This window comes from Delphinus delphis, chromosome 3 (genome assembly GCF_949987515.2).
Source record: "Delphinus delphis chromosome 3, mDelDel1.2, whole genome shotgun sequence".
NCBI lineage: Eukaryota > Metazoa > Chordata > Mammalia > Artiodactyla > Delphinidae > Delphinus > Delphinus delphis.
Genome location: NC_082685.1, coordinates 111,478,581 through 111,501,656, shown reverse-complemented (window position 1 = coordinate 111,501,656; position 23,076 = coordinate 111,478,581). Strand labels below are relative to the sequence as shown.

At 32.6% G+C, this 23,076-nt stretch overlaps 1 protein-coding gene across 3 annotated transcripts in view; it reads right to left on the bottom strand.

Moving 5' to 3' along the window:
• AP3B1 (adaptor related protein complex 3 subunit beta 1) overlaps nt 1–23,076 on the bottom strand; it is a 274,430-nt gene that overhangs the window by 179,050 nt on the left and 72,304 nt on the right. For all 3 annotated transcript variants that reach the window (XM_060009263.1, XM_060009260.1, XM_060009262.1), the window contains 4 exons: nt 20,366–20,461; nt 19,574–19,734; nt 17,440–17,506; nt 10,200–10,382 (listed from right to left, as the gene is read on the bottom strand). In XM_060009263.1, coding sequence (XP_059865246.1) covers nt 10,200–10,382; nt 17,440–17,506; nt 19,574–19,734; nt 20,366–20,461 — 507 coding nt within the window. The remainder of the gene's footprint in view (nt 1–10,199; nt 10,383–17,439; nt 17,507–19,573; nt 19,735–20,365; nt 20,462–23,076) is intronic.

Below are 23,076 nucleotides of genomic sequence, written 5' to 3'. Positions count from 1 at the left end.
GAATAAACCTACCTAATGAGACAAAAGACCTGTATGCAGAAAATTATAAGACACTGATGAAAGAAATTAAAGATGATACAAATAGATGGAGATATAGACCATGTTCTTAGATTGGAAGAATCAACATTGTGAAAATGACTCTACTACCCAAAGCAATCTACAGATCCAATGCAATCCCTATCAAACTACCACTGGCATTTTTCACAGAACTAGAACAAAAAATTTCACAATTTGTATGGAAATACAAAAGATCCCAAATAGCCAAAGCAATCTTGAGAACAAAAAACGGAGCTGGAGGAATCTGGCTCCTTGACTTCAGACTATACTACAAAGCTACAGTAATCAAGACAGTATGGTACTGGCACAAAAACGGAAATATAGATCAAAGGAACAGGATAGAAAGCCCAGAGATAAACCCACGCAGATATGGTCACCTTATCTTTGATAAAGGAGGCAGGAATGTACAGTGGAGAAAGGAGAGCCTCTTCAAGAAGTGGTGCTGGGAAAACTGGACAGGTACATGTAAAAGTATGAGATTAGATCACTCCCTAACAGCATACACAAAAATAAACTCAAAATGGATTAAAGACCTAAATGTAAGGCCAGACACTATCAAACTCTTAGAGGAAAACATAGGCAGAACACTCTATGACATAAATCACAGCAAGATCCTTTTTGACCCACCTCCTAGAGAAATGGAAATAAAAACAAAAATAAACAAATGGGACCTAATGAAACTTCAAAGCTTTTGCACAGCAAAGGAAACCATAAACAAGACCAAAAGACAACCCTCAGAATGGGAGAAAATACTTGCAAATGAAGCAACTGACAAAGGATTAATCTCCAAAATTTACAAGCAGCTCATGCAGCTCAATAACAAAAAAACAAACCCAATCCAAAAATGGGCAGAAGACCTAAATAGACATTTCTCCAAAGAAGATATACAGACTGCCAACAAACACATGAAAGAATGCTCAACATCATTAATCATTAGAGAGATGCAAATCAAAACTACAATGAGATATCATCTCACACCAGTCAGAATGGCCATCATCAAAAAATCTAGAAACAATAAATGCTGGAGAGGGTGTGGAGAAAAGGGAACACTCTTGCACTGCTGGTGGGCATGTGAATTGGTACAGCCACTATGGAGAACAGTATGGAGGTTCCTTAAGAAACTACAAATAGAACTACCATATAACCCAGCAATCCCACTACTGGGCATATACTCTGAGAAAACCATAATTCAAAAAGAGTCATGTACCAAAATGTTCATTGCAGCTCTATTTACAATAGTCAGGAGATGGAAACAACCTAAGTTTCCATCATCGGATGAATGGAAAAAGAGGATGTGGCACATATATACAATGGAATATTACTCAGCCATAAAAAAGAAACAAAATTGAGCTATTTGTAATGAGGTGGATAGACCTAGAGTCTGTCATACAGAGTGAAGTAAGTCAAAAAGAGAAAGACAAATACCGTATGCTAACACATATATATAGAATTTAAGAAAAAAAATGTCATGAAGAACCTAGGGGTAAGACAGGAATAAAGACACAGACCTACTAGAGAATGGACTTGAGGATATGCGGAGGGGGAAGGACAAGCTGTGACAAAGCGAGAGAGTGGCATGGACATATATACACTACCAAACATAAAATAGACAGCTAGTGGGACGCAGCCAACATAGCACAGAGAGATCAGCTCGGTGCTTTGTGACCACCTGGAGGGGTGGGATAGGGAGGGTGGGAGGGAGGGAGACGCAAGAGGGAAGAGATATGGGAACATATGTATATGTATAACTGATTCACTTTGTTATAAAGCAGAAACTAGCACACCATTGTAAAGCAATTATACTCCAATAAAGATGTAAAAATAAAAAAAGTTAAAAAAAAAATCAGTTACTGCCAGCTGTCACTGCTGCATTCAGATCTTCCTGGCTTTTTAAAAAGTTTATCTCAGGGACTTCCCTGGTGGTCCCGTGGGTAAGACTCTGCACTCCCATTGCAAGGGGCCCAGTTCGATCTCTGGTCGGGGAACTAGATTCCACATGCAAGCTGCAACTAATAGTCCGCAGGCCTCAACTTAGAAGCCCACATGCCGCAATGAAGATCCTGGATGCTGCAACTAAGACCTAGCATAGCCAAAAATAAATTACAAATAAATAGTTTTTTTAAATGTAAAAGAAAAAATAAAGAAAGTTCCCGAAGAAGTGCTCAAGTATTCTAAAAACGAGATCCATCTCTGCTAAGACTGAATTTACTATCCCACAAATTACTCCTTTCCCCAAATGCCCTAAGGCTACTAAAGCAAAAAGGCACAAAATACCCACAATCAGATTGAAACTGAGAGGAAGAAACAAACTGCCTTTAGGTGTGCTGGGACAGAATTAAGAAGTCGCACTATATCAGAGCAAATAAAATGTCTATACCAGCACTTCCCAAGTAGTTGCAATATGAAAAGTACATAATAACTGTGCAATACATTCATAGCACAAAAGGGGGAAAGAAAAAAAACATGCAAAAAATAAAGAAATCATTCTGGAAGAAAATCCTCCATATATCAAAAGAAATTCTCCAGCAAGTTACTAAGAACATGAACTCAAAAAAACCACATGTTCGAACCATAGAATAAAGGAAATATAAGATTTAAACCTGAGTAAAGAAAGTTAAAGATGAAAGCCGTATCATTACCAAATTAAGTAAAAACTATGAATAACAGATTAGATCACTGAAAATCAAATTACTGACAGAAAAAAAAGACTGGAGATAAAGGAATGCAAATAAAAAGACAAACATCAAAGCAATTTTTTAAAGAGGTGAAAGATACAGTAGGCAAAGATTATAAAATAGAATAATTGGTATTCCTGAAGCATATAATTGACAAATGGAGTAAGAAAATAAGTTTTAATATCAAATTTAAAAATTCAAACATAAAAGGCAATTCCCTAAAATAAAGGAAGAAGTGAATATACAGAGCATATAGAATGATCGACACTGAGAGGCAACCTTGCTAATCTTCGAACTATTTTAAGAAAAAAAAAAAACATTTTTGAGGATACAAACAAAAAAATCAAGTTACCTGCAAAAAAGAAAAATCTGTGGCTACAGAGCTCTCAAAAGGTATCCCAACATTTATATCCAACCAAGAAGTCAAGTGTAAAAGTAGCAAGACATTTCAAACATATAAGACCTAAGAGAATACTGATCCAAGAGTCCAGGCAAAATATCAAGTGTGAGAGTGACACTGCAAAGTCTCGAAATTTTACCTCTAATCTACCCATTCTTAAGAAGGTACTGCAAGATATTCTCCATCTAGGAAGACCAAAAAAGAAGACACTAGGGAGATGAAGGCCTAAGAAATAGAGGATTTAACACAGAAAAGAGAAGAAATTATGTTCCAGAACAACAGCTGTGTAGCAAGCCTAGCAAGCAATCAGGTTAGAAAAGGAGGGTAAAGCCTCCAGGAGAATGTCTCCTGGAAGAGTATGAAGTTATTGGAATACTGCATATATGACAACAGTACTAACTAGGACTGTGTTCAGCTATATATAACAGAAATATCAAGTTATCCATAAGGAGAACATTTTTTTTTTCTCAGTACCATCTACTTTCAGAGTGTGGCTTCATCCTCATGCCTGCAAAATGGCTGCTGTACCTCTAATCATCACACATACATTCCAAGAAGAAACAATGAAAAAAGGTAAAGGGTAAAATATATATGTCAAGTAAGCCTGTCAGAAAAATAATAGCTGTCCTAGAATCTATGCCAGAATATTTCTACAACTATCTCAATTTCTACAACTGGGTCATATAGCCATTTCCGACTCCAAGGGTGTTTGAAGAAGTTGGTTATTTTTAACTAGACTTATCACCACTCTGAACAAAAACCAGGATTCTGTTATTTAGTAAGTGGAGTTGGAGAACTGATATTAGGTAGGCAACTAGTAGTATCTCAACAACTGCCTATAAAATAATATTTGGAGAGGATTTAATTTTCTGATGGAGAATTTGGAGTGCTTTTGTAATAGTGACATGATAAACTAGGCAAATTAAAAATGAGGCAATTTTTGATTCCAGGAAGAACTTAAAGTTCCACAAAAAAGGAGATGAAAATGTTACTATACAGTATAAATAACATTCATGGTCATAATTAAATGAACAATAAACAATGGTTGAAAAATTGTAATACAATTAAATTGCAAAGATAGAACAGGGAAAATGGAAGCATATGGTAATACAATAGAAGAATGCTAAATCCTCCATTTCTATAATTGGAAGTCATGTCTAAAATTGATAAATCAAGAAACAGCAATATATGTATATTACTCAGAAATGGAGAAAGTTAAATGCATACACATACACAAAAGCCTAAAAGAATTTGAAGGAGCTAATTCAGGCATGGGAAAGGTGGGATAGGAAAATATTGTTTCTTATAAGCCTTGTATTATTTAACTTCTTTTTTTTAACCACATACATGTTACTTGAATAAAATTTTAAATGTTTCTTTAGAAAAGAAACTATGTAAGTTTAAAAAACCCAATCAAAAATAAACTATAAACAACAAAAAGAATAAGCAATCTTTAAGATAAATGCTCCATAACCAATTCAGGGAGCAGAGACCTCATTTCAATATCAGCACATGGTCCATATTTTCCCATTAAACTGCACACTGAACCCTTCCTTTGTCAATAGTTGCCTGAAAGTGTGAGCTAAAAACTTTTTTATTTGCATTGTAAAGCACTAATTCTACCACAACTCTTCACTATTTTGTTTTTTAAAAATTCCACAGAATAGCAAGTAAGATTCAAAAACAGCCCACTAGTAAGACAAAATACAAAATTTATTTTACAAAGAAAGTTAACCTGTAAAGAAAAAATAAAAAATAATCTCTAACACTTGGGTCCTCTAAAACAGGGCCTGGATGTGGAGTTTCGAGTCTATTCCCAAAATATTTTTGTACTTGCAGAAAATTGCTAAGTATGTCCATGAATTTTGTGTTCTGATGGGTTCTTATTTTATAGCTACCCTTGGAAAACTTAAGAAACGTATCTTAAAAATACTTGAAACAAAATTGTAAACTTGGAACTTTCTTACACCTATATAAGGTTTTATAATTGAAATACAGATATAATGAGAGGAAGAAAAGTAAAATCATCATTTTCAATTTCAAAACGGCATACATATTCCCACCAGAATGTTATTACCTAGATTCATATGTTAAAAAGTAACTGTGAACATACATAATTTTAAGTTCTAAATTGGTGAAGTAAAATATTTTGATAATTCTTCCAAAACCATCACATCCTAGAGAAAGTTCAACTTTAATTCATAAAATGAAAGACATTCCTGTCAGGCCCAGTTTCACTTCAGTTTATAAGTAATGCCACTAATTTTTTTTTTAATCACTTAAAATTTACTTGTTTTTTTTAATAACATTTATTTTTAAAAATCTATTACTTCTACAAAAGCACTTTAGACTCAGAGACTTGCATTTAGGCTTCAAGAATTCTCCTACAATAGGCTTGAATGATACAAAGAAAACATTTAAGTAATTTTATATCCTTGAAAATTATACAAAGTTGACCTAGAATTAAAAAAAAGCCACTTGGACTGCAAAGAGTAAGGTAAATTTAAGAAAATAAAAATGCAAATATGCATTTTAGCAGTCTCTTGAATTCATTAACCTAAAAGGTTTAATTTCCATTTTCCTGCATCAGCTGTATTTATAAAATGTCGTGCCCTATAAACAACGCTGTTATTTTCTGTAGTCAAGCACCCTCTTAACAAATCTTCTCATTAATATGTAAATTCAAAGTCAATCGGTCTTCTCCCTGACAGCCCCATGAATTCCTAGTGCACTGTATAATCGGCTTTGACTTGGCATCCACTATTTATCATCAAAGATGTCAGTTAGAAAAATTATGGAAAATGCACTGCAATTGATATGACTGCAATCTACTTTGTCAACACTTAATTGTTCCTCAAATCATACATTTACATATAAACAGGCTAAGTACTGATCTATAATGATGCAAATAAACTAAATTAAAAATCGCTTCTGCCCCTGAAGAAGCTTGTTTGTATATGATGTGTTCATTTGAGGACTTACTGACAAAAGCATGTACATCAGCTCATCTCAAAAAGTACTTCTACTAATTTTCAATTCCTCAAAAAAACAATTTTGCTACGCTTCAAGCGTATGAACACAAACAAATGTTTTAAAGAATTCAATGAGAAACATAATTTTTCTCTTTGAAAAGCAAATGTAATTATGGTTGTTAGCTAATTGCAATGTCTGAGCACTAAGGATTGGGGAGGGGGCTTCAAAATTAGCTTTGACTAGAACATGATAAGCAAACACTCAGAAACTTATTAAAGTGAGCAAAAATATATTTTAATTTAAAAGTCACGAGTGAACAGATATAAAGGAAAGAATGTTGACCTAGGGATTAGATTATTCTGTTTATATTTCTGGCTCCACCTTTTATAAGCAATATTATCTTAGGTGAGTAATTAAAATCTATACATCTCAGTTTTGTCACCTATAAAATGGGTATAATAATTCCCACTGCCCTATCTCAAATAAAATAGAACATAAGAAAATACACCAAAATAATAATTTGCTAAATATTAAGTATCACAGTATTACTCTTCACATTTTCTTAGTACTTAAAAAGAGAAACCTCTTGATTTTAATGAATTTGGTATTTATTATTTTAGGTAACTTTTAAGTCAATGAATTATTTTAGTGAGTTTTCTCACTCGTAAATCCTTTCACTTCAAGGTAGATGGCTCTTTAAACATCATAAAATGGTGTTTACATAGCATTTATGCAAGTGACTTCTGCCTTACGTAAAGTGATGGGACGCTAGAATGAACATCCTTCTGCTAATTCTGCGAAAAAAACACATTCAAGTGTTGATGATTAAGAGACATAAAAGGATATTAACAACTCAGCACTAACTCTGGTGGAGTACTGTTCCAATTTCTTTCTATTCTATAATACTTTAACAGTTCTTTACTCCATCGTATGCTTTTTACAACATGAGAAGTGAAGAATGAAAGCAGATATAAATGCTGAATACTTCTCAGTTTCTTCCAGGTATGGTCAAACTTTGCTTTAGAAATTGGCAAACTGAATCATAAAGTTAAAATCACCCTGGCTAGACCTAAAAAGTTGGATGCAACTTGAAGTCTAGGCCAAAAAGTCCCCAAGAGTATAAGTGGCTGGACTGCTCATTCAAAAGTTTCTGTTAAACAGAATTAACAGCTAGTCACTGAGATGGGTTGACTGAAAGAGTAAGCATGGACACAGTCTAAATTATGATAATCCACTTGAACTTTCATTTTATAAAATATATTTGTACCAAAAGTCTTACATCTTTGACAGTCCCTTACTGCTAACACTACAATGAAGGATGACACTTTCAAATCTTTCCCGATGGTACTTAACAGAACACATGTGTACACAAGGAGACACAAGCCTGTTATCCTAATTATTTTGGAGTCAACTAATATCATTTTTTTAAATAGCTTTATTGGAGTCTGATATTTTAAATCAATAAATAAAGTGAAATGTATTATTCAAAGTAAAATTTATAACCACCAAAACAAGTGAAATTCAGTGATTGCCAGTAATTGTCTCTAAGGGGTCAACCAAGAGTTATGAGAAGGAAGACTTATTTTTTATTTCACCATGTGCTTGAATTGCTTCTATAACTAAAAAAAAAAATACATGTGATTATAGTTAGCTACACCCTTATAAATGTTCTATTGAAGTGGTTTTCTTTCTTTTCCTTCCTTAAGCCAAGGAGTCTTTCTCAAAGGGAAATCATATGCAAAGCTGCCTATGAAAGGCAAGCAAAGGTGAAGATGCTCTGTTGGAATGGTGGCAAGAGCCAGAGTTGCACACTCAAGAGCGCCACTGCCCCCCCGTGGTTGCTGCTGCAGCAGTGCTAGCTTCCTGAGGACAGAGCTGCGCACTTGGAAGCCACAAAATTAGTCTACTAACCACATAATTTAGAATAACGCCAAAGTCAGATTGCAAATAAATGGCAAAGATAAGAAATGATTTAGCACAATTCCAGTGTACCCAGGACAATGATCAAACTTCATCTCGTGTTTGTAAAAATTACCGTTCACAGAGTTACATGTGAAAACACAAAGAATGCATTATAGTACCAATTTTAAAAACTATCTGTCGAAAGAATAAATATATATGGTAGTGTAGAATTTAACTCTCCTGCTTTGTGCATAGGTTTAAAAACTAATTTTATCTAAAATAAGATGAAACAAAATTCAAGGAACAGAAACACAAAGTACAAAAACAGAGATTTTAAAGTCTACTTTTAGAAGATAAGGTAAGGAAAATACATTTTTTAAACTCTAGTTTCTATATAATGATAAAGCAGGGATCACTTGCATACAGCTACCGAAAATGATTTGATGATGACAGGAAAGTAAAATTTAAAATTTTAAATAGAGACAGTGGCTAGATAACATAAAATTACCTATAATCTTACACAATAAGAAAAAAATATATCTGAATAGCATTCTGGAAAGGAACTGGCTGAAATCAAACAGATAGCTATTAGCAACAAAAATCTCTCTCCAAAGTTACCACTGACACAAAAGGGGCAAGACACTTGCAGCATGGACATGCTGCTTAATCCAGCAAAAGTGCCATCAAAAGTTTACTTCGTTCAATGATAAAATTTCATCAATCTAAGAGCCCTGTGTGGCATTAGACTTTTACATACAAATACTTTAAAACATACTTTGAATTTTAAGTAGAATAACCCAATCACTTTTTAAATACTAAAATTAAGATAGAGTCAATATTACAGATAGCCTTCTGGATAAAGATATATTTTTAAAAATTTAAATACTTTTTAATACTAACAATACTTAGTAAATGCAGAAAACACTGATGAATATTTTAAACATTTAAACTCCTTAAATATCAGAAAACTTGACATGTCACCTAAAGCAAGAATTATGAACATTTTTCCATTTTATATACATTTTTCTCTCACTTTAATATTATTTCTAATTAACAAAAGCAATTAGTACTGAACACTCAATCAAAGCCTATTCATAACTTTGTATAAAAAAACACTATGACATAATTGGGAGATATCTGGCCTTTTACTTTCCATACTGCTTTTAAAATCTATAATACTGCTTTTTAAAAAGACAAAAAAGAAATATCTCAAGACTAGAATGAATGAGAGTGCTATACTTGTAATATTTAATGATTTCTTTAAACAACTTAAAGCTTACACTTAAATCTTATACATACATTGAGAGATCTCTATTGCAAACTGTGTAATAAAGCCTTCTAAATTGTTAATATAATGAAAAGAATAAGGTATGCTTTTAATTTAATCTGCACAAAGAAAACAAATAACTTCACTGTAAGATATACTTAATAATTTTACTAAAATTCTACCAGCTTAAGTGAAAAAAAAGTAAAACAAACATATTTTAGAAATTTAAAGCTACAAAAAAGTAGTTTAAAAGTTCAACAATAGGGCTTCCCTGGTGGTGCAGTGGTTGAGAGTCCGCCTGCCAATGCAGGGGACACGGGTTCGTGCCCCGGTCCGGGAAGATCCCACATGCCGCGGAGCAGCTGGGCCCGTGAGCCATGGCCACTGAGCCTGCGCGTCCGAAGCCTGTGCTCCGCAACGGGAGAGGCCACAACAGTGAGAGGCCCGCGCACCGCAAAAAAAAAAAAAAAAAAAAAAGTTCAACAATAATTTATCTGTAAAGGTCAGAAATTATCTTAGGTATAAATTAACTTATGTTAGAATCACATTACCTACTTCACAAGTGAGTACCTGGAACAGCTGGGTCTCAAAGGTATGAAACTAATAACCAAAATATCCATGATCTGGCAATGTCACTGCAAACACTGTGTCATGCTGCCGCTCCTAACAAGGGGCTCTTGCCAGGCCTCATACTAAAAGTTTATACACTATGCCATTAAATATGCATCAATCAGTGCCAAAACAACGAACAATTATCCTTGCATTTATATTGGTTTCCTGCTTTCCAAAAGAACGTGAGAAAAATTAGTCCTCCTTAAACATGCAGACTTCTATATTTTTCTACTCTTAATTTTTTGTACACATTTTAAAAAACTCAACCATTTTCTTAGTATAATTTTTAAGTGTAAGATTATTCAACACTTACCTCTTTCCAAGGACTGACAAACTGTGTACGAGCATATCGAGTTAGCATGTGGATTATGACAACCTGCCCCCACTCTTCTACATCAACTAGTAAATTACATAGCTTGCGGTAATTCTTGTGAATGAGATCTATTCTATCCGGGCATACTTCTTCAAAAGCCATGACAACACTGCCAGCCACCAACTAGAAAAGAAAGAAATAGTAACTCATTAAAAAATGTTTTCCTTCCATCAAGGATTCCATTCAGGCATTACAGAGATGCAATCAGTGTTATGGCAATCAATATTAAAAGTATTCAGTCATTTGATTAATAAAATGTTCCTGTTTGAATAACAAATTTTGAAGTCACTCCCTCAAAGAATAACTTTGATAGCTGTAACATGTCTGAAAAATGAATACTTTTCTAAAGTATTTGAATTAGAAGTATTAGCATTAAAAAATCATATTTTTTATCTCATCACATAAAATTTCAATAAATTGTTCACATATGGATTAGACATATTAATCATGCAGTTTTCATTTTTAAAGCTTACCTGAACTCTAATCTAAAGATTCAGTATTTAGCACAATAACAAGGACCGTATCATACCAGTTTAAAATGAGAATGACCACAATTCCACAATGAACTTATCTTAAAGCGTGTGAGGACCTCATAAATGTCTTTAGTATAAAAATACTTTCAAATCTTACACACTTTAATCAACCTGTTAATTTTTACTGATATAATTTATTTACAAGGAAAAAATACTGGCTAAAATTTTAGAACATTATTATTATTTATATAATAATGTTTATAAATTGAAATAATATATTACCAACAAAAGGTAGCTTTCTCCAAGACCAGTTAATGAAACATAAATGTTGTTTTTGGAATTGTCATGTTTTTGCAAAGTGGTGAAATTAAGATTTCTTTGGTATGAAGACACAAGCTAAGCAGAATATATAATATACAAATATTTTTATATAGGTACACTGGTATGTCTGCAGTTAGCCCACAATATAATAGGGTTTTGAAAAAATAAATTAATATCATATTCTTTCTGAACACTAGGGATCTTCATTTTAGTATATAAAATTTCCCTAATGTCTTAAAATAAGCAATTAAATAGAAATATAACTTACTGAAATGGTACTTTTTGAAAAATATTAGATACAATGATATTCATATTTTTAGTGTTTAGTGTCCCTCTACTTGGCTGACATTTAGCTTATTAATGTGCAACCAACAATACAATTGAAAGAAAACAGCTCAGAATATAGACTTGCTATTATGCTAAACAAGTTTCCAGTCCTGTGGGGATTTTATGAATTACCAATCAGTATAAACGTGAAGCTGCATTTATTGACTCCAGCCCTGCCCATGTACTGGTGCCTGCTGGTCCCAGCATGTATGCACCTCAATCGAAAAAGCAAAGAATTGATTATCTGTGTGAACTAAATAAAAATGTATTATATGTATAATTTTCTATGTGCTATTGATATGGGAAGGAAGTTATGTTTGTGTTTCAACACCACATTTTGATGTCTTCTGCACAAATCACTCTTCAGAAATTATATTCTGTGGTAATCATATTTCTAAAAGATTAGAATTATCATTTAAAAATCTCTTAAAACAACTAAATTTATGACATCAAACTATAGGGTAACACAGTATTTGTGAAATACATTTATACTTATATATGTCAATCTTATATTAAGATATGTATTTTTAATTGGCAAGGGTGTTAAAGTACAAAAATAAATAATACCACTTAGAATAAAATAATCTGTGAAATTGAAATGGGAATTCAACAAAATTTCGATTTAAGGAATACTATGTAAAATCAAGTTATTCTGCCCAAACCTAGAAATTATCTTTTTCAAATATGTTTAGACACCAAACAATTAAAAGGAAAATCAGCTCCCACATGGTACTAAATTTATCAAAACAAGAGCTACAGGTACAAAATAGTTCTAAAGTATTAACAAATAACATGAAAATGAAAGAAAATAATTCATTACTTAAGTAAAGATAAAGTTCATTGAAACACAAAAATAATTAGGAAGAACATAAAGAAAAGAACCTTTACAAAATAAAACTGATGATTTTAGATGTTTCATTATATGGTTTTAACAATCGACTCTAGCCTAAACACTGCCAGAAGAATTGGTTATTCTGGTATATTAAATATTCAATATTCTATACAACTTACAGAATTAAAATAAAATGATCTACTCAGATTTGAAAAACAAAAATATTGGTTTCCCAAAAACAGACAGTTAATTTCCATCTCACTGTGTCAATAGTAGCTTTTTATATAAGGGGAAAAATAAATCACTCCAAGAAAACTAGCAATGAACTCATCAAATTCAAATGCAGTTTTCCATTTACGTATTTTTTATATTAAAGCAATAAACATGGTTCATTTATCTTCCCTTGGTTGTCACGTTTTTCTGTGCTGTTGCTATGAACTTCAGCCATTAGCTGTGCTCCAAGGTAAACTACATGAACCATCAACAAAAGTGACACTCCATCTATGGAGTTCATATTTTCGCCAGATTATCTATGCTAGTTGACAAGCTGGTAATGAAAAAAATCACACTAAGCAAATGGTTCCTCTAATAACAATAAATTTTCTATAAAATTATGAAGGGTACAAAACGTTTCCTTGCATCTATTTTGTCATGAATTCTAATTAACGTTGCAAAAAACTGAGAGTGCTGGGTCATCACAAGAAGTGCATCAAGGTTTGATTGATAATATGGTGTAAGCTGGCCAATGCAGCCAAGATTTTCTTCTCTTAAATTAATGGCCATCCAACCTGCCCTAATCATACAGCCCAAATGATATTCCCCTTCTTATTTCAATTTTCTTGAGGCATGGAAAATGGGAAAGATCAGTCATTTACCTTCTAATAGCTGGATAATAGATCTAACACAATAAAACATCTGCACAAACGAAGAGGTGTGGTTTTATGCCCACAATAGTGAAGCTTTTACCAACATTAAACCAATAACTTATAAAATGGTGTCTTACCCTCACAGCTTAGCTATGAACTACCAATATATTCACTAATTAAGAAGAAACTCTGTCATCAAAAAAATATAAACAACTCAGATTTTCAGTAGGCACTGACCTAATTTGTTTTCCTAAGAAACTCTGTTTTCTATTAGAAAGTTAAATGCTACAAAAGGATTTCTTTAAAATTAACCTGAAAGGAAAAAGGAAATAAACACCTTTTGAGGTGTTCTAAATAAAAGAAAGAAGGTTCACTACAAAGCTTAAATTGCTCAACAAGTATGAATTTCTACATTTTAAAGAAAAACAAGAGAAAGAACTATAAATTTTAAAAAGGAATTTATACCTGAACATTAGGAAAGGTTTTCAATAAAGAAGAAAAGTGTTTAGGATATGTTAAATAGAGAAAATATGATGAAAATGATAAATCTAGGAATATACAATGAAGAAATTATATTTAAAAAAACTTATAACAGTTGACTGGGTATGATCAAGGATAAATAAAATGTTCCCTTTCAATTATACTGACAATTGTAAGCTTCTATTATACCTTTTAGAATTTACAGATACCTTCAGACAACAGTTATCTAAGTAATTCTAAAATGTTCTTCTAGTTACATTACCATAACTGTATTCCTAACCCCAAAGTGACTTATTTTGGGGAAAGGACTATTCATATGACAAATACTGGTCTTTCTCCAGTAAAAGGGAAAAAAATTTCTATTATATTGTAATAAGCTTTTTATTTCCACCTTTCCTTAACATGAGAATTATACAACTAATTTTCTTTGAGATCTCAACTTCAAGAAAATCTTCCTTTAGGCTAAAAGAAGGAACAGAAGGTATATCTCATAATTAACAGAGGTTAAAGAAAGAAAAGTTTTTAAACATGTGAACACCTTTCAAATTTATATTTATCAGTAGCAAGAGCAATGTTATCATCATCATCATAATGATCCCAAGAAGCTCCTGCTGACAGCAAATAAATTCCTTTTCAAAATGTGGAAATAAATTAGACCTGGTTCATTTAATTAGGAAATTTTTAAACAAAAATGATTTAGGATTACTGATTTCAAATGTCAATGCTAACATTATTAATTGGGGGGGGGAAGAAATATAGCTGTATCCCTTCAATATATTATACATGACAAGAAAAAGTAATAATAAAGATAAGATCCATAAATATCTATATAGATATCAGAATATTTTTAACCTTTCTACATCAAATTATAACCATGCAAAGGAAAAAATTATCAGAAAACATTCACAAAACATAATTAAATACTGTGTAGACAAGTACGTAGGGAAATCTGAATCTCTCAACCCAAACTCAGAAAAAGCAAAAAGATTAAAACTTAAGCTCTAAGCATAATTAAAATACAGAGACTCTCCAAACTTCGATTATATATAAGTAGAAAAATAAGTCCTAAATCCCAGACTGTTATCTTTCATGTATACATCATAAAACCTCACAAAGATCTATGACAGTCTGAAACAACTGAAGGGGCATTAAAGAAAAGAACCAAAAGAACCAAAAGAATGAAAATGAGATAAAGAAGTAAAAAGGTTTAGAGAGATAATGGTTGAAATGTAAGACAGGCAAAGAAGATCCAACTTAGAGAAAATTGAAATCCCTGAAGAAGAAAAAGTAACAACTGAACAGAATAAATATTTAAAACTTAATCTTAAACAACAACAACAACAGTTTGCCAGAAATAACATAAATTCTAAATCTGTATTTTAAAAAGCCTCACCGGGTACTAGGAAAAAAATTGACCCATATCAACTAACCCTGAGACACCAGGTAAAACTATTATATTTCAAAGATAAAGAGAAAATCCTCACGGTCAGCATCTTACTTAACACAGACACATTACAGGCATTTTCTTTAAACTAAAACAAGGCAAGGATGCCCACCATCTCCACTACTATTGAACACTGTACTAAAGTTATAAACCAATATAATTAGACAAGAAAAATTAGAGTCATAGGTATTGGAAAAGAGGAAGTAAAATTATCTGTTTGCAAATGATATGATTTATTTTCCAGAATAAAACAAATGGAGATTGAAAGATAAAACTAAATCAAACAATAAAAGAATTCAGTAAAGAAGCAGGATATAAAATTACCACACAGAAAATCAATAGCTTTCTTAGAGAACAATATAACAAGTTCAACCATACAATGATAAAGCGATTTCAATTTACAACAGCATTCAAAGAAGTAAGGCTAACAATAAATATAACTCTAAACCAATATTTAACTCAATTAGTAGTCCCCATCTCACTACTCTTCGCAGAGTACATGTTAGCAATTCTGAAACAATACTTTATCTGCATTCTGGGACTGAGTAAATAAGTAAATATATTGTGGATAATGCAAGTCACATTTCTTAATGTTGGAAAAAATGAAGTTACAAATATGAAAAGGTAGGACACTGGAAGGAACATTGTGCTCTTGCTCTGGAATTAGAGAATTCAGTATAAACTACTGCTGTTTCATATGGAGAGAAAAATAGATATAGGTCGTTTTTTAATTTTTAAAAAATAAACGTATCCTATATAACACTTTAGGAATGAAGAGTGCCTTATAAATGATAGACAGTCAAAGCTCCCAAAGGATCTACCTATGAACTCTGAGCATGACACACACCATTTGGGAAGCAAAACACTGAAAATAATAAAAAATACCTAATTACTATCACCAAGAATATTAACAAATTAATTCTCACAATTATTCAACAACTATTAAAGACCTACTATGTACAAGTACAATATTTTTTTCTACTGTATTTTGGAAATAAATGGTCAGAACCCAAGAACAGACATTCTAAATTTACAAAGAAATTGTATCCTTTACATTTCTTTTTGAGTCATTTGTTTCTTATTTATCCTTTTATAGTGTCAGGCATGTGCTGAGGATTTTATATACAACAGCTCTTTCAACACAAACAAAAACTTTATACATGGGAAATTATAAGCCCTAAAAATTTGCCCTAAAACAAAAACTGTTACTAGCGATTGAGACATTTTACAATGACAAAAGGAAGGTAAAACAATTATAAATACAGATGCACCAAATACCAGAGCTCCTAAATATATGAAGTAAACACTGACAGAATTGAAGGGAGAAATAGACAGCTCTATAGCAATAGTAGACTTCAACACTCTGCTTTCAATGAGCCACAAGAAAGAAGATCAACAAAGAAATAGAAGACTTGCACAACACTATAAACCAATTACACCCAAGAGACATCTACTGAACACTCCACTCAAAAAGAGCAGAATATATTGGGTTGGTCAAAAAGTTTGGCTGGGTTTTTCCAAACCATCTTATGGAAAAACCCTAACGAACTTCTTGGCCAACCCAATACACTCCTCTCAAATACACACTGAGCATTCTCCAAGACAGACCATATGCTAAGCCATATAATATTAGCTATGTGAGTCTAGTGGTTACTGTATCAGATAGCTGCTATATACAGATATACGTGCACCTGGGTGATACCATCCTAAGATGAGCTGGAATCCTTTTCCTGAATAGTTTTGAGCCATATATATGGGTGCAGAAGCCTCCAGCAAAGATACCATTACACCAGCTCCTCCAGAGGTCTGCTCAGAGACCCCACGCATCATCACTATTTCTAGACCTCATTATCATGTCACTACACACAAAGAATAGGAGTGGAATAGGAAGGGGGAAGAGACATGTACATTCCCAAAAGATGGGAAATTTACCCAGTAAGATCATTCTACCTAGCCAATAAAACAGTGTTATACATATGAAAAGATTTTAGTATTTAAGAAAAAAACAGCACACTTGTAATACTAAAACACACTCCTCTAAATTTTCATTATCTCTTTAATACTGAATACTTCATTTTAAAATAATTATTTGTTCCCAAGTGATTCAGTCTTTAAAAATCCTAATAAATCATTGCTTAAAATAAAAAGGCTGACCTTAAAAGCAGTCAACAATTTAGCCACAGGTTAAAAAACGAATTTTCTTTCCCCAACTTTCTCTTCTTCAGATTCTGATGAAGAAACATGTAATGAACTAAAATTCCAAATGCAATCTTTCTCTTTACCTAGATATTTTTATTCTTCAAGGATTTCAATGAGCTCCATTAATATTTATACCATTTCAAAATAAATAAGAATAATTATATCAAATATACAACAGTAAAATGATACTATGTAAATAAAGCACAATTTTACTTGGACATAAAAAGATATTACTTACGGTGCTTTTATCCTTCAGAAGTTTTTCAATTATTTCAATTAACATTTCCTTCTGCTCTGGATCAAGGCTAAACCATAAAAAGAACAAAATTTACATTAAGTTTTTTTTCCTTTAATTCTAACTTTAAAGGAAGCTAATCATTTCAAGGATATTGAAAAATTTTTAAAGTGGGGGAGACTTATGTCTAGACAAAAATAAACAGAAAACAAATTTAAAGTGGAACGGGTTGATTTTTCCCACAGATGTGTCCTAATCTTTCTATCTAAAGTTGCTCATATTAATTAAACCCAGATACCAATACTGTTAAGAAAATATTTAAAGAACAAATCCACTTCTTATGGAAAGCCTTAAGAAAGTAATTGCAAGTAGATAAACCACAAAATCTTTTTTTAACTGGGGGGAAAATAACAGGATAGCAATCATTTTTGAGCATGGCCACATAATTGTCAAAAAAATATATACAGAATTTCCAAATAAGAATTTTGTCCCGTTCTAGTTTACTGATAGAGACATGTATAATAAAACCTGCCATCTAAAACCAAGAAATATAAACAAAGGTCCACATATGCACAGAATTGACAGATGCATCTAAATAGCAGCTGTAAGCACTGAAATATTGTTAATAAAATAATTTCTTCCTAGCATAGAATTCAACTGTTCACTTATTGAGAAGCTAAACGATGGGCATACAAAGATAAGTAAGACAGTCTAATAAAGACAGTCCCAAACATAATCATACTGGAGGTATATATAAGGGATTATGGGGATAAAGAAGGACACCAATGGAGGCAGGAAGGTTGTGGAGGGTTTCTTTTGGGAAGTGACATCTCAGATGAATCTTAAACAACTTGACTTTAGAGCTGGAAAAAGTAGGAAATATTCTAGGTAGAGACTAAAGGAGGAACAAAAGATGGTAATGAGATAAAAACATTTTATGTAGAGGACTAATAGGCAGTACTGAGCTACGAGACTGTAAATTCAAGACAAAGAGAGGTTAAATGGAGCCCAGTGATGGGCTTTTCAACTATCGTAGTGAGCTTGGATCTTATTTTGTAAGTTGATAACAAGAAAGGATAATGACTAAGAAGTGTGAGATAACTCTGACAGTTAACCTAAGAAAATGATTTTTTACTTTTCACAAACATTATATAAGTTTTCTACTGACCATTATAATTATCTGAACATTCAAACCTTTTAATTCTTTCAAATGCCAACAACAGTCTCCCTTCTCCAGTCTTTCCTAACTAATCCCATTTCATTACATCTTTACTTTATGAAACCCTATATGATAATCTCTGAGCCCTATCCTATCAAAGGCATTGTTAGTGTGCCTTTGTATGTACATATATATCATATAGCAATATCTTATTCAATTATAGATTGCCTTTAATTATTTGGCATACGTTTGATTTTTTTCCCTCAATAGGGATGTGATACCACATTCTCTATCGTTTTCATACAGCTTATGCATGTAACACAACACTAGAAACACAAACTGATCTTGATAAAAGTTTGTGGAATAAATGGTAACAGAAAATAATACCAAATGATTACAGATAATAATTATTTTATTTAGGCAATATGTTTTCCACAGAGATCAAGGTAGCGTACAATAATTTAATAAATATATAAATATGGTATGGTGCTATAGTTAAAAATCAGTATTAAAATAATATTTAATAAAATAGCTCTGGAAAAGAATCAGGCAAGGAAGGGAACAGCAGGATCAAAGATGGAAGAAGGGGTAACAAAGTGAATTGAGACAATAACACACTTAAGATTCTACCCTGCAATAAATAGGAAAAAAAAATCTTAATTTTCTAATAACATGTGTATGTGTAATGAGAGATGGACTATATAAATGATAATTCAACTTCTGATTATTTTTAAGTTATAAAATCCATAAATTATCACAGGCCCTAACAGGCTCACAAATAAAAACCTGCCTCGGGTCTCTATAACCAAAATAAAATTAAAGATGTCTAAAGAATGTTTGTGGGCAGGGGAAACACAGTCACTGAGTTTACTTAGTTTAAGGACAGACTAGTTATAAGCGCTAATAAAATAAGCCTCCAGGGGCTTTAACATTCCACACAACATTAGGGATCTTTGGTATTATTTACAAAGTACCAACCTGTACAATTTTTGTATCGCATGGGCTGCATTCTTCCTAACGTATGGTGATAAGTCAGCAGAAGCTTCCTTAATAGCAAGCATCATAATAGGTACAATAATTGGCACTCTAATACTTGATAGAACTCTCAAAGCACTTGCACGAATTAGTTGATTTGGGTCCTAAAGACAGTAAAAAATATTCATCAAAATTTCAAGTTTTCAATATTTTAAATACATCTTTATGATACAGTTAACAGGTGCTTATAGGATGTAATACAACAATAGCAAAAAAAAAAAAAAAAAAAAACAAAGAAAACCAGGCTACTTAATTTAAATACCCAGTATATGGAAATGGCTAAGGAAAAAGAGAATTAAATAAATGTTTATTTCTCTGAATAATGTTTTAACAAGAAAAGTAATGGTTATAATTCTACTTGATCACATATTACTAAACATGCTGGGGTTTTAGAGTTTCATAATAACAAAATGCTGCACGTCATAAATTTTATCTTTAAAAAAAGTCATGTCCCCTCTTTGTACACTTTCAACAACTAGTTGGTGTAATGATGAAGCGCTCTTTGAGGCACAATAATGATTATATTGAACATAAAGGAACATACAAGGCAAAGTCCAGTTGATTATAATAATAAATTATTTTCTAAGGGCATTGAATAGGGACCGTGAGAGGCCTTTTAACTCTTTCAAAACATGACTGTACCATTTAGTGGATTATTGCTCCACTTCTTTAAATGACACACCTTCAACTGTGCAGAAACGTTGCAGCTATTTGCCTACTCACTCTATTATTTACCTTCAGAGCTCGCTGAAAAGTGCTTATGGACAAGAGTGCCAGATCCTGCTGTTCTTCAGCATATCGGACCAGGTAAACATATACTAACTTCTTGATCTGTGAATAAGAAAACATAATTTAATCCTAGCCAGAGTGAAAATTAAAAATTTAATATTTTCTATACTAAAATCCACACTCAACTTTCCTGAACTAAATAACTGAACCTGCTCATAGCCTAGATGGTAAAATAAAGATAATGTATTGTAGGATAATGAATAGAAACAGAAAAAGCTTGTGAAGTAAGCATTTTAATAATCCAATCCACAACAGCAATATCCTATCAAGTTGTCCTTCCTCTTGATGGGAAAAAAAGTTCTTGAGCAAAACTCATACAAGAATATTAAAATATTAACTGATTTGGAACAGTATTTTCAAAATGAGGGATACAAATAATATAAAGACCTTGGGCTCTGTCCACTAACTATATGGTATGGGAGCTTATGTTTCCTCATCTGTCAAAAGGTGCTGAGGCCCAACTCTGATTCTATGGTAATAGTCACATTCCAATATACATTACCTGATATTTTCAGCTCAGTAAGAATAATGTGTGACAATATCAATTTAAGGTAATAAAAATTCCAAAAGGATGGAAGTGTGTTCTGAAAACTGTTTTCAAAGTCAATTTAATCACTAAATTTATAACAAAATTATGATGAGCAGAAAAATTAAATGAAAATTGGAATTTGAGTTGAAATTCTTCGACTGCTTCCTTCTGACACTGCTTGTAGCTTGTATCTCCCTTCTCAAATATCTTCAGATACCATTGCTTGATTAATTTCCTGATATATCCCCATAGTACATACCTAAAAGTTAATGGAATGTTCAAAGAGCATGGGAAATGAGGGGAAGTAGCTGGAAATAGGTGGAATCAATGCTGAAAAGGAAAACAGTGCTATACTGTGCCATACTTTATATCACAGTCACCAATCTGGACTTCTTTAAAGACAACTGTCATGGCCTTCTCTCCCTTACAGTCCAATTTCCCTTGACACAGCAGTGTTTTGAGTTCCTTCACCATCCTGTCTGTTCCCTTCTGAACTCACTCAATTTGTCTATATTTTTTTCAGTACAGCACTCCAAACTACAAATGAAGTCTAAGCAAGACAAACTAGTTAAGATTTTGAAAAAAAAAAGCGAGGGCTTCCCTGGTGGCGCAGTGGTTGAGAGTCTGCCTGCCGATGCAGGGGACACGGGTTCGTGCCCCGGTCCGGGAGGATCCCACATGCCGCGGAGTGGCTGGGCCCGTGAGCCATGGACGCTGGGCCTGCGCGTCCGGAGCCACGGCGGGAGAGGCCACAACAGTGAGAGGCCCGCGTACCGCAAACAAACAAACAAAAAACCCATATACTTTTTCCAAATGCGCTACTGACTAAATCAATCCATACTCGAGTAATTGTCCTAGTAAGGTTTCTTCTTTTAAAAGGAGGGCAATATCTTACTTACCTATAGACATTTTCAACAACTTAAATTCAACACATCACGGCACCCTCCTCAGATAATTTTAGATCTTAATCTTTAATCCAACCTATTTTGCTGTTCTTCACAATTTCATGGACACAAGTGAAAACTTAATGAACATACTTTCTGCGTCTTTATCATTGATAAAATGCTAAACACACCATTTTAAGATGATACCAATCGATTCGTCTGTACTATATTGAGAGGGTTATAGGTGAAACTAACAAAAAACGTATTTCCAATTACTCTTCAGTGCTGAATAGATCCACAAAATCTTAAAAACGAAACCTAAAATCCTTAACTCAGTATTCAATACAGCCCATAATCTTCCTTTAAAGTCAAACAAGGAAGAGTCCCCAAATATAACTTGACGTTTTGTCTCAATCTCCACTCAGTTTATCAATCCTACTTTCCCCCAAGTTCTACTAATCAAAATCTTCCACAAAAGCAAAAATGAAACAATAAAATTTCCACTAAGAAAGGAACAGTACAACAAGTTACAGTACATCCATATAATGCTGTACTATGTGGTCACTATATATAATTAAGTAAATCTGTACTTGACGTTGAAAATATGTCCTTGGAAAAAATTTTGAGGGTGCAAAACAGTATGCACTGTATGATCGCACTTCTGTGTTAATAAAAAATAGATACACATATATTGTATTTTATCACTCTAAGATAAACCACCAATTGTAAGATGTACCATAATTTTACAGACCTCAGAGGAAGAAAAAACCCTGCCAATTGTAAGCCACCCGCAATTGTTAAGATAAGTTCCAACTGCATAAACTTTAAAATAGAAAACAGATGTCTTAGAATGGACATTATATGGTAATAGTAGCAAATATTTATACACTCAACTATGTGTCAGGCACTGTTCTACATGTTATATTTAGATTAATTCATTTTATATTCACAACTCAATGAACAGGTATTACCTTTCCTGTTTTACAGGTGAAGAAACCGAAGCACAGAGAAGTTAAGTAACTTGACCAATATAGAAATCTATTAAATGAAGAACCAGGATTCAAACCAGGTAAGCACAAAAGTTGAAAAAAGTTATATAGTAAAATGTTAACAGTGACTAGCTCTGGGTGACGACATTAACCAGTGACCCTCACTCTTTACATCTTTCTATATTATTTAATTTTTTTACAATGAATATTAATTTTATATTCAGATAAAACAATAAAGACATTTTCATTTTAGGG